Source organism: Thalassophryne amazonica, chromosome 7 (assembly GCF_902500255.1).
Source record: "Thalassophryne amazonica chromosome 7, fThaAma1.1, whole genome shotgun sequence".
Lineage (NCBI taxonomy): Eukaryota > Metazoa > Chordata > Actinopteri > Batrachoidiformes > Batrachoididae > Thalassophryne > Thalassophryne amazonica.
In genome coordinates, this window is record NC_047109.1 from 8,352,023 (window position 1) to 8,365,549 (window position 13,527).

Genomic DNA, 13,527 nt, shown 5'->3' on the forward strand with positions numbered 1-13,527 from the left:
TCGACAGCTCAACCCCTCTCTTCACTCAAGTGTCCGAGACACGTGACCGAAGGTCAGATGACACGACTACAAAGTCGATCATCAACCTCCGGCTCAGGGTGTCCTGGTGCCACGTGCACTTATGGACACGCTTGTGCTCGTACATGGTGTTCGTGATGGACAAACTGTGACGAGCACAGAAGTCCAACAACTGAACACCACTCGGGTTCAGATCGGGGAGGCCGTACGTCCCGTGGGTGTTGAAGTCCCCCAGGAGAACAATGGAGTCCCCAGTCAGAGCACTATCTAGTACCCCTCCCAGGGACTCCAAGAAAGTCAGGTACTCTGCACTGCTGCTCGGCCCGTAGGCCGAGACAACAGACCTGTGAGAGACCTGTCCCCAACTCGAAGGCATAGGGACACGACCGTCTCGTTCACCGGAGTGAACTCCAACACATGGCGACTGAGCTGGGGAGCAATAAGAAATGCAACCCCAGCTCTCCGCCTCTCCCCGTGGGCAACACCAGAAAAGTGGAGCATCCAGCTCCTCTCCAGAAGTTGGGTACCAGAGCCCAAGCTGTGCATGGAGGTGAGCCTGACTATCTCTAGTCGGTATCTCTCAACCTCCCACACAAGCTCAGTCCCCCCCCAGTGAGGTGACAGTCCACGTCCCAACAGCCAGGGACTGTGAGCACAGACCGGGCCGCTGGGCCACCCGCCCTCGACTGCCAGCCAATCCTCTCTGCACCCGACCCCCATGGCCCACTCTGCAGGTGGTGAACTTACAGGAGGGCTGGCCCACGTCGTTCTTTCGGGCTGAGCCCGGCCGGGACCCGTGGGCTAAGGCCCGACCGCCAGGCGCTCGCGTGCGAGCTCCAACCCCAGACCTGACTCCAGGGTGGGGCCCCGGCTCCGCCATACCGGGCGACGTCTCTGTCCTTGATTTTTTACTGGTCATGGGAGCTTCTGAACTGCCCTTATTCTGAACCGTCACCTGGGAACCTGTTTGCCTTGGGAGACCCTACAAGGGGCACAAAGCCCCCAACAACATAGCTCCTAGGATCATCCGGGTACGCAAACTCCCCCACCACGATAAGGTAGCAGCTCGAGGGGGAGTAGTATTATAGCAATATTAGCTATTATTACTTTTGTTGTTGCTGCTGTTATTATTATTAATATATTAATAAAAATAAATTAAAAAATGACAATTCGTAATACATTTGACTCTTTTACGACAACAAATGCTAAGCCATTAATTATTTATTATACAGAAAACAAATGCACACAAATTGTGCTGAGATGCGAACAGCTTAATGCTAACTTTAACAATGAAAATGCCATAGACATGCTAACGCGTTAGCATCTGTCCCGTTTTTAACTTCTAAAATACATCTATCAACTGTTTAAGAAAACCATAACAGGTTGGTTTAATATAAAAAGGTAAATATTACTCACAGACATATACTCTTTAGGGTTTTAGTGGGGGAAAATTAAGATAAAGCAAAATAATATAACAAACCATCAAAGCAGTGAGACGGATCAATGCTTCATTGGTTCAAAGCACAGCCACGCCCTGCTCTACTTGGGGAGTGTCTGCCAATGTTCTCACGAAGACAGGGAGGAGAACGACCGTGGCTCATGGCAAGCAGTAAACAGAGCGTGGAGGAAGGAAAATTCACACGGTCCCTTCCTCCTCACTGTGGCACCATTCACGCAGGCATTGCTGCTTTGATTAGCGTAGAATGGGATGTTGCTTTGACAGTGAGACTATCATATTTCGGCCCCAAAACACACATGACACCACGTACGCACGCGTATGGGTGGTTAAATTTTCCAAATGACGGAAATCCGTCATGGTGACGGAGAACTTTAACCCATGCCATAAGCTAGACCAACTTCTTAATTCAATGGAGTTAGATGTTACTGGCACTCCAAACAAGGTTAGTGTTGGGTTGGTTAGTGTGCCCATTCAATCAATCAATCAATTTTTTTATATAGCGCCAAATCACAACAAACAGTTGCCCCAAGGCGCTTTATATTGTAAGGCAAGGCCATACAATAATTATGTTTCTAGGCATTAGCCTAGAAACGCCAGCTGTGGATGACGGCTTTCGGGCCATGGTTAGGCGGAGGAAGGGCTTGGTGCCCGGTTGCGGTACCCTGATCACACTTGCCACTGCGAACTGTGAACCAGTTTTCTCCCTTGGATATGCCTAATGTTAGTCCTTTGAGCCCACGGGTGACTTCCACTCCTATCTCCAGGCCGAAACGCCTGCGTTTATATTTTTGTTCAATGTATTCTTAATGACCTCGCATAGCCTACCTGCAGGACTTTCATGTCCCACCATGGGGCTGTAGGACTGTGGGAACTTGGAGTTACTGGTAGGCAAAATAAGCTAAACGGTAGTCAACACATTTCAGAAATGTGTATAAAGAGGTAGTCCTTAAGTCTTGGAGGAGTTAGTCAAATTTTGAGGTAGATGTGGGTCTGTTCATAAAATCTTATCCATCTTTCTCAGTACTTCAGTAATGAGCATTATAACAGGAAAGATGAATAGACCAGAGTCTAAACCTTTGTCACTTGGAAGAGGTAATCACACTGCAGTTTGTGTCTACTTCACATATGCGCTGGATATTCTGTCAAATCTGAGTCACAAATCAGACCACAAACACAATGTCTTTATGCTGTCTGAAAGACCACAAGGGAAGAATACTCCTCTGTACAATACTTACGCATCATGAATGTGGCTGTAGAACCTCGTATTGAGCGCGCCGAGCTCTGAGCCCACCAGGATGAAGGGTGCAGCTACACCTGCAGCTTGGACCAGTCGTTGCAGATCATCCACCATTCTGTAAGACAACAAACGTAAAAGACAACGTAAAACCAGGACACAAAGTGAAGTGGGTCAGAAGGTTTATTTATTGAACAAGCTGGCACTGAAATCACTGTATGAAAAATGAATACAGGACACCAGGATACAGAGGTATTATCAAGGAGAAAAAAAGACCTTTGAGGAGAAGATAAAGTATGAAAATATAAATACGAGGTCTGTTAGAAAAGTATCCGACCTTTTTATTTTTTTCAAAAACCATATGGATTTGAATCACGTGTGATTGCATCAGCCAAGCTTGAACCTTCGTGCGCATGCGTGAGTTTTTTCACGGCTGTCGGTTGCGTCATTCGCCTGTGAGCAGGCTTTGTGTGAGCACTGGTCCACCCTCTCGTCGTTTTTTTATTGCGAATAAATGTCTGAATGATTTGGAGCTTTGCTGCATCAATTTTTTTCCAGAAACTGTGAGAGACCTCCAGGTGGACCCCGTTCGGAAAATTAAAATGGCTTTCAGGGACGATTTTATGGGGATTATACAGATTAAGGAGTGTTACTGCCGCTTTAAGGACGGCCCACAACAACTGAGAGCGCGGCGCGCTCCCAGCGCCGATCGACAGGCTCAGACCCCACTGAAACAACCAGATAATTTCCAACGTGAAGGCTTTGTTGATCCGGGACCTCGTCTGACTTTCACAAAAAGGCAGAAGTCGTGGACATCAGCACTTTTTCGGCACATTCCACTGTTACAGGAGTTTTTTTCATGGAAAGAAAAGCGGAGGGACGCGCCACGGAGCAGTTCATTACGAGGCATAAAACCACCTCCATGTTGGTCTCACAAGACGGCTTTCAGGTGGATTTCAGATGGATTCCGGTTGCTTTTCAGTCGTGTGATTATCCGATTGTGATTGTGCATGAGCTGGACATGCCCGAACATGTCCTGGAAGGCTTCATCACGGCGTTGCTTTGCGCCATGCAGCTCCGCCGCACGTCTGTCTTAATGTGCTGATGTCCACGTCTTTTCACAATTCCTGTGCTAGTCAGACGACATACTGGATCAAGACAGCGTCCAGTTTAGAAATGAACGGCACATTCCACTGTTACAGGAGTTTTTGTCATGGAAAGAGGAACGGCAGTAACACTCCTTAATCTGTATAATCCCCATAAAATCGTCTCTGAAAGCCATATTAATTTTCCGAATGGTGTCCACCTGGAGGTCTCTCAGAGTTTCTGGAAAAAAATTGATGCAGCAAAGCTCCAAATCGTTCAGACATTTATTCGCAATAAAAAAACGACAAGAGGGGTGGACCAGTGCTCAAACAAAGCCTGCTCACAGGCGAATTGTTGTGAAAGTGTAGTGACACAGACCCACAACAGGGGGCGCAAATGAACGGCCAATAGATGAGCCAAAAAGTAACAATTTAATGTTGTGAAACGTGCACAACGAAATGCAGACAATCTCAGAATATAATTACAGTCAAATCACAAAGGTGACGTGTGGGCAGGCTCGAGGATAGAAGACGTCTGTCCTGAGAAGAGCCGGAACCACACGATTTCCGCTGCCACAGAACCTGGTGAATACTGGAGCCGCCAAGTCCCGAATTCCCAGGTGATCACTGTCCCCGACTGTCGGATCTGGTACTGCTGGCAAGAACAAAGACAGTCAAGTGTGGGTGTGTGTACACCCAGTAACAACAACGGTGGGAATGCCATCTCCACCTCTCACTCAATATTCAGTAGAGTACCGCAGTGATTCCTCAGAGGAAAAGAGTGCCGTCCTGCACTCACTCAGCTTCCACAGAAAAAGGAACCGGTACTCCTGCAAACACTCACAATATACAGATATATTGCAAAAGAAACGGCTGAGGATATTACCTCCAAGGAAGTACGATATCTTGGCAACGAGGTGGAGATGACGTCTGGTCTTTATGGAGTGCGATGATGAAGAATGTGTGACAGCTGTCAGGAATTAATGAGTGACAGCTGTCACTCCCGGCTGTGTCCGTGGCGGCAGCGCCCTCTCATGCCTGAAGCCCGCACTTCAGACAGGACGCCCTTTGGTGGTGGGCCAGCAGTACATCCTCTTCTGGCGGCCCACACAACAGGACCCCCCCCCCTCAACGGGCGCCTCCTGGCGCCCGACCAGGCTTGTCCGGGTGCCTGCGGTAGAAATTGGCCAGGAGGGCCGGGTCCAGGATGAAGCTCCTCTTCACCCAGGAGCGTTCTTCAGGTCCATACCCTTCCCAGTCCACCAAATACTGGAACCCCCGGCCCATTCGACGGATGTCCAGGAGCCGGCGCACCGTCCAAGACGGACCGGGAGCACAGAGGGGTGAGGTGTGGTGAGGCTTGAGTCGGGACACATGAAAAACCGGGTGGATCCGCAGTGAAGCTGGGAGTTGGAGCTTCACTGCGGCAAGACTGAGGATTTTGAGGATCTTGAAAGGTCCAATGTAACGGTCCTTCAACTTGGGGGAGTCCACTTGGAGGGGGATGTCCTTCGTGGACAGCCACACCCCCTGCCCGGGCTGGTAAGCAGGGGCCGGGGATCGCCGGCGGTCCGCATGGGTCTTCGCCCTCGTCCGGGCCTTCAACAAGGCAGAACGGGCGGAGCGCCACACCCGACGGCACTTCCGCAGGTGGGCCTGGACCGAGGGCACACCGATCTCTCCCTCCACCACGGGAAACAATGGGGGATGATACCCCAAACACACCTCAAACGGGGAGAGGCCGGTGGCAGAGGACACCTGGCTGTTATGCGCATACTCGATCCAGGCCAGATGTTCACTCCAGGCCGTCGGGTGTGCGGATGTTACGCAGCGCAGGGCTTGCTCCAACTCCTGATTGGCCCGTTCTGCCTGTCCATTGGTCTGCGGGTGATACCCGGACGAGAGGCTCACAGTGGCCCCCAGTTCCCGGCAGAAGCTCCTCCAGACATGTGAGGAGAACTGGGGACCACGATCAGAGACGATGTTGGTGGGTATCCCATGCAGACAGACGACGTGGTGGACCAGGAGGTCTGCTGTCTCCTGGGCTGTTGGGAGCTTCGGGAGGGCCACGAAGTGGGCCGCCTTGGAGAATCGGTCCACTATCGTGAAGATGGTGGTGTTGCCCTGGGACAGCGGGAGGCCCGTGACGAAATCCAGGCCGATATGGGACCAGGGGCGATGAGGCACAGGAAGTGGCTGGAGAAGCCCTTGGGACCTCTTGTGGTCAGCCTTGCCCCTGGCACAGGTGGTGCAGGCCTGGATGTACTCCCGGACGTCGGCCTCCATAGACGCCCACCAGAAGCGCTGCCGGACAACTGCCACGGTCCTTCGCACCCCTGGATGACAGGAGAGCTTGGAACCGTGACAGAAGTCCAAGACTGCAGCTCTGGCCTCTGGTGGGACGTACAAACGGTTCCTCGGACTGGTTCCGGGGTCCATGCCAGGGCCTCCTGGACGGTCTTCTCCACTTCCGAGGTGAGGGTGGCCACGATAGTGGACTCCGGGATGATGGGCACCGGTGGATCCGACAGCACCGTTTTGACTTCGTCTTCGTGTACCCGGGACAAGGCATCCGATCTCTGGTTCTTGGTCCCGGGGCGATAGGTGATCCGGAAGTCAAAACGTCCAAAGAACAGTGACCAGCGGGCTTGCCTGGGGTTCAGCCGCTTGGCGGTCCTGATATACTCCAGGTTCCGATGGTCAGTGAAAACCGTGAATGGCACAGACGCTCCCTCCAACAGGTGTCTCCACTCCTCAAGAGCCTCTTTCACTGCAAGGAGTTCTCGATTGCCGAAGTCATAGTTCCGTTCAGCTGGGGTCAACCTGCGAGAAAAGTAGGCACACGGGTGAAGAACCTTATCGGTCTCTCCGCTCTGGGATAGCACAGCTCCTATCCCTGAGTCAGAGGCGTCCACTTCAACCACGAACTGGCGGCTAGGGTCGGGCTGCACCAAAACTGGCGCAGTAGAGAACCGTCGTTTCAATTCCTTGAACGCGGGTTCGCACCGATCCGACCAGGTGAAGGGGACTTTTGGAGAGGTCAGGGCTGTCAGGGGGCTAACTACCTGACTGTAGCCCTTAATGAACCTCCTATAGAAATTAGCGAAGCCGAGGAACTGTTGCAGCTTCCTACGGCTTGTTGGTTGGGGCCAATCTCTCACCGCCGCAACCTTGGCCGGATAAGGGGCGACGGAGTTAGAGGAGATGATAAACCCCAGGAAGGACAAAGACGTGCGGTGAAACTCGCACTTCTCGCCCTTCACAAACAGTCGGTTCTCTAATAACCGCTGCAGGACCTGATGTACATGCTGGACATGAGTCTCAGGATCCGGAGAAAAGATGAGAATATCGTCCAGATATACGAAGACAAATCGGTGCAGGAAGTCCCGCAAGACGTCGTTAACCAAGGCTTGGAACGTCGTGGGGGCGTTGGTGAGGCCAAACGGCATGACCAGGTACTCAAAGTGACCTAACGGGGTGTTAAATGCCGTCTTCCATTCGTCTCCCTTCCGGATCCGAACCAGGTGATACGCATTTCTAAGATCCAGCTTAGTAAAGATTTTGGCTCCATGCAGGGGGGTGAACACGGAATCCAACAATGGCAACGGGTATCGGTTGCGAACCGTAATCTCATTCAGCCCCCTGAAATCAATGCATGGACGGAGTCCGCCATCTTTCTTGCCCACAAAAAAGAAACCTGCCCCCATCGGGGAGGTGGAGTTCCGGATCAGCCCGGCAGCTAATGAGTCCCGGATGTAGGTCTCCATTGATTCGCGCTCAGGTCATGAGAGGTTGTACAGCCTGCTGGACGGAAACTCAGCGCCTGGAACCAAATCAATGGCACAATCGTACGGATGGTGCGGGGGAAGGGTGAGTGCCAGATCCTTGCTGAAGACGTCAGCAAGATCGTGGTACTCAACCGGCACTGCCGTCAGATTGGGAGGAACTTTGACCTCCTCCTTAGCCTGTAAACCGGGAGGAACCAAGGATCCTAAACACACCCGATGGCAGGTTTCGCTCCACTGAACCACCACCCCAGACGGCCAATCAATCCGGGGATTGTGCTTCAACATAAATGGGAAGCCCAAAATCACGCGGGAGGTAGAAGGAGTTACAAAAAACTCAATCTCCTCCCGATGGTTTCCAGACACCACCAGAGTTACTGGTTGTGTCTTGTGTGTGATTAAAGGGAGGAGGGTGCCATCTAGTGCACGCACCTGCACTGGCGAAGGAAGCGCCACCAGAGGGAGCCCTACCTCCCTTGCCCATCTGCTGTCTAGCAGATTCCCTTCTGACCCCGTGTCCACCAGTGCTGGGGATTGAAGGGTTAAATCCCCACTCAGGATTGTAACTGGGAGTCGTGTGGCAATCTGTGTGTGTCTCACGTGAATGTTTTGACCCCCCCCTTAGCCCAGTCTCTGAGGGCGGTTGCTGTTGTGGCCATTTGGGGCAGTTTTTCTGTGTGTGCTCAGTTGAGCTGCAGAGAAAACACTCTCCACGGATCAGCCTCCTCATTTTGGCCCTGTGCGTTTCCCTAACAACGTCAGCAGGGGGAGCTGTTGCCCCACAGAGCGCTGCGGCTGTGGAGCGTGGGGAGGGCGGCCCCTTTTCGAACCCGGAAGGGAGAGGGGCGGCGCGTATCCGGTCACGTCCTTTGCCTCGCTCCCGACGGCGCTCCTCCAACCGATTGTCTAACCGTATAACGAGATCGATAAGCCCATCTAAATCCCGCGGTTCCTCCTTAGCTACCAGCTGCTCCTTCAGGACCAACGACAGTCCGTTTATGAAGGCGGCGCGGAGCGCAACGTTATTCCAGCCGGACCTCGCAGCCGCGATGCGGAAGTTGACTGCATAAGCGGCTGCGCTGTCGCATCCCTGTCTCATTGACAGCAGCACGGTTGAAGCGGTCTCTCCTCTGTTAGGGTGATCAAACAGTGTTCTGAACTCCCCCACAAACCCAGTGTATGCTGATAACAACCGTGAGTTCTGTTCCCAGAGCGCCGTAGCCCAGGCGCGTGCTTTACCCCGAAGCAGAGCAATCACATAAGCTATTTTACTAGCATCTGACGCGTACATGACGGGACGTTGTGCGAAGACGAGTGAACACTGCATGAGGAAGTCCGCGCACGTCTCCACACAACCTCCGTACGGCTCAGGAGGGCTTATGTATGCTTCAGGGGATGGTGGGAGGGGTTGTTGAACCACCACTGGAACGTTTATATCCTGCACAGGGTCGGCAGGAGGACGAGCTGCAGCAGCGCCCTGAGCGCTCGCCGCCATCTGTGCGGAGAGAGCCTCCACCCTGCGGTTCAGGAGGATGTATTGCTCGGTCATTTGATCCAACCGAGCCGTAAAGGCGGTGAGAATGTGCTGCAGCTCACCAATCACGTCTCCTGCAGACGCCTGCGCTCCCTGCTCTCCCATTGGTCATTCAACAGCCGGGTGACGCCCCTCGGAGTCCATGACGCTGGCCGAGATATCCTGTTGTGAAAGTGTAGTGACACGGACCCACAACAGGGGGCGCAAATGAACGGCCAATAGATGAGCCAAAAAGTAACAATTTAATGTTGTGAAACATGCACAACGAAATGCAGACAATCTCAGAATATAATTACAGTCAAATCACAAAGGTGACGTGTGGGCAGGCTCGAGGATAGAAGACGTCTGTCCTGAGAAGAGCCGGAACCACACGATTTCCGCTGCCACAGAACCTGGTGAATACTGGAGCCGCCAAGTCCCGAATTCCCAGGTGATCACTGTCCCCGACTGTCGGATCTGGTACTGCTGGCAAGAACAAAGACAGTCAAGTGTGGGTGTGTGTACACCCAGTAACAACAACGGTGGGAATGCCACCTCCACCTCTCACTCAATATTCAGAGTACCGCAGTGATTCCTCAGAGGAAAAGAGTGCCGTCCTGCACTCACTCAGCTTCCACAGAAAAAGGAACCGGTACTCCTGCAAACACTCACAATATACAGATATATTGCAAAAGAAACGGCTGAGGATATTACCTCCAAGGAAGTACGATATCTCGGCAACGAGGTGGAGATGACGTCTGGTCTTTATGGAGTGCGATGATGAAGAATGTGTGACAGCTGTCAGGAATTAATGAGTGACAGCTGTCACTCCCGGCTGTGTACGTGGCGGCAGCGCCCTCTCGTGCCTGAAGCCCGCACTTCAGGCAGGGCGCACTTTGGTGGTGGGCCAGCAGTACATCCTCTTCTGGCGGCCCACACAACATGAATGACACAACCGACAGGCGTGAAAAAAACTCATGCATGCGCACGAAGGTTCAAGCTTGTCTGATGCAATCACACGTGATTCAAATCCATATGGTTTTTGAAAAAAATAAAAAGGTCAGATACTTTTCTAACAGACCTCGTACATATCAAAAATATGCAACTGTAGATGTTAAAGGGTTTGTTTTTTTTGTTTTGTTCTTTACCTTTGCTTTTATCTATTTCCAGATTTCTAGACATAGTAGTTAAAATGTGCCACAATAAATTACATAAATTGCAGTGCTGAAACCAAGATGTCAGGATAAATGAGGCGACTGCCAGCTGCTTTCTCTGCAAAAGGAAATACCATTAGAAGAAGCATTTTCATTGTTTTAGATCGAGCAGCTCCTCTCAGAAAGCCATCTGTTGTTCGGACTTTGTGTTAATACATTAACAAACCTGCAATGTCACAGTAAAATCAACATATTTCACAGGGTTAAGGTTCGACAGTCACCCAACCTGCTGGGATATTGAATTCTGGGAAACTGACTGCTTGCATCTCAAGTGAGCCATCATCTGCTTTGTGGGCCAAATGCCAAGGTAAACTAGACCGCTGACCGTCACCGAACCGCACCTGCTCACTCCCTGGGATGGACAAATAGGACAGATTTAAGGCCTGACAAACGCATTACAATGTCACAGACAGTAAGATTACTGTCCAATCCATGACAGGACTAGGCTGTGGCAGATAACGACAGGAATGTTGTGCTGGAGGTGATCTTGATGGGTTGAATATTAATGAGCTGAACCAAAAACCAGTGTTGCCACAGTTACTTTGAAAAAGCAATCCAATTACTGATTACTCCTTGAAAAAGTAACTTAGTTACTTTACTGATTACTCAATTGTAAAAGTAACTAAGTTAGATTACTAGTTACTTTTTTAGTTACTTTCCCCATCTGCCGACAACAACCCTCTGCCACCTCAACATGACAATGATACCTGTTCTGCCAAAACTCACTTTATAGTCACCCTTTTTTGACTTCAATGAAAATAAATACTTGTTTTATAAAAAGTAAAATAAAGACCTCTTTCTTGACCTCATATTTAACCGTTGATAGCACTGTAACAGTAAAACTTGCAATTTCTAACCTACATTGGTTATAAATGTAACTACTAAATTCTTTCTAACATTTTTCTAACATTTAAATTCTCTCTAAACAGTTTACTTGTCGAAATTATTATTATTATTATAAGTAGTATTAGTAGTTGTAGTTAAAAAAAAGGCTTCAAAACTGGACCTTTAATCTAGGGTTGTTGTGGGGGAGGGGGGCACATCCTTGCCCCACGCCCCCATTCCATCTGGATTCGCCCCTGCTTTGGCATTTGAGCACAAAGAATGGATAACATTTATTTATGCAGAAAACATGACCAGATTTACAAGCAAGAAAGTTTTATTGCGTTTTCACATCATGTGGTCCTCAGAAAGAGAGTTTAGGTGCATTTGAGTGGAAAATAGTGTTAGTTGTGGAGGATCAGCTGTTCTTAGCAGCAGATACGGAGCGGCTCAGCTCAGAATTCTGAATAAAGGAGAAAAAAAAGCATAAAAATGTCTTTGTAAAGCTCAGTGCAGGTGTGCTGTTGTCACCGCGCTTTAAGAGGTGAGGACGAGTCGTAGCTGCTGCAGAAAACCGCGGATGAAAAGCGCACAGCTCACTTAAAGTGGGCAGTTCAGTCGGACCCCAACCCCCTGCCCATGGACCAAGTTTAATGCTGCTATCGACCCACAATGCAAAAATAATAGTAACGCACAGTGACCTGGAGAAGTAACTTTAATCTGATTACTGATTTGGAAAGATTAACACGTTAGATTACTCGTTACTAAAAAAAGTGGTCAGATTAGAGTAACGCATTACTAAGTAATGTGTTACCGACATCACTGCCAAAAACATCATTAAAAAATTTTCACCTCATAACATTTATCATTCTGTTGACAATACAGAGGCATGAAAAAAGGTTACAAACCCTGTTCTTTTCAATTTTTTTGTTCTTCTATGATATCTAATCACAAAACAATAAAACCTCACACGCTGTTATATAGAAATTGTTATGACTATGCGCTTTGAGGGGGAGTATGACGAAACACTACTGATTACCGATTTGCTGAAGGTTCCTGGGTGCAACTTTCTTCCATAGCTTTCCACCTGTAATTTATGTAGCGAGAGGGGAAATCTATCTGTTGTATGCTGCCATCTAGTGGAGGCATTGCTGTATGAGTTAATCAGCTAAACTAATTGATATAATCGTCTTGCTTAATGTATTTACTGAATGGGTATCAGAAAAATTGACCCTCTACTGAAATTTTTCAGGAGCTGCCACGATATACATAATTACATCACTGTGCACACTAATTATGTACAAAGTAATCTGTGGTGAATGCTATGGCTTTAAAGAACAAAATTAGTATGAAGTATAAATTGTAATCTGTGATGACATCTGTTTCCTATTTTTATATTTTATGAATCGTTTATGATTCTGACAGCACGGTGGCTTAGTGGTTAGCACTGCTGCCTCACAGCGGGTCACTCCCAGTGCTACAACTTTCCCCCACTTCTAAAAACATGCAAGTCAGGTTAAACTGAAACTTTAAATTGGCTGTAGGTGTGAATAGGTTCGTTTGTCTATATGTGGCCCTGCGGTAGACTGACCGCCTGCCCAGGGTGTATCCTGCATCTCACTCAATGACTGCCTACAGCCCCCTGTCTCATGGCCCTTAATTAGAATAAGCAAGTATCGGGGAATGAATGAATTTACAATTCTTTTGCAAGAGGTCATTATTTCTTCTGTGCCATAGCTGCCTTTTCATGGTGGGACAATACTCATTTTAAAAAATAAACTGATTTGAGACATCCCAAGCACCCCAAGCTATACCACTCATCATGAAAACAACATAATATTACAGGATTATTTAAATTAATTAAACATATGAAACCCAAACTGTGCAACTGGACCCATTAATGTAACAACTAAATCATCACTTTTGCCGCCACTTTCTGTAGACACGTCAGAGGTGAATACAAGGACGTTCCTATCTTTTGGGGTTCATTTAAATAGTCTGTAATAAAGAGAACCTGTGCGATAAATCTGTCTAGAATGGGTCATTCTCAGAAAGTAAGTGACCGCACATGGAGACTAGAGGGAAGATAGAGAAAAAACAAAATGGGTGAAATCTAGACTCAAGTCTTTTGTGTGTGCCTCCTGGCAAATTGTAACTGAGGTATAATGTCTTGTTTTTAATAAAATCCTTCTCTGTTCTCTGTGCAGTGTCAAATTAAAATGGCGGTCTTTCATTGATCCAGGACTGTATGACCTGCAGAAAGACCCACAGTTTTCACATCACGCTGCAAATTACATCTACTCTGCATTTGGCTGGCATTTCATCAAACAATTGCCACAATTTAATTTTAACTTAATTTTACAAATCCAGCAACAGATGGACCTGCTAGCTTAAAGC

The 13,527-nt window shown here is 48.9% G+C and overlaps 1 protein-coding gene across 1 annotated transcript in view; it reads right to left on the bottom strand.

Moving 5' to 3' along the window:
• The window catches only part of si:dkey-122a22.2, a 204,661-nt gene that overhangs the window by 144,055 nt on the left and 47,079 nt on the right, over positions 1-13,527 (bottom strand). The window contains exon 6 of the mRNA XM_034173815.1: positions 2,713-2,829. Coding sequence (XP_034029706.1) covers positions 2,713-2,829 — 117 coding nt within the window. The remainder of the gene's footprint in view (positions 1-2,712; positions 2,830-13,527) is intronic.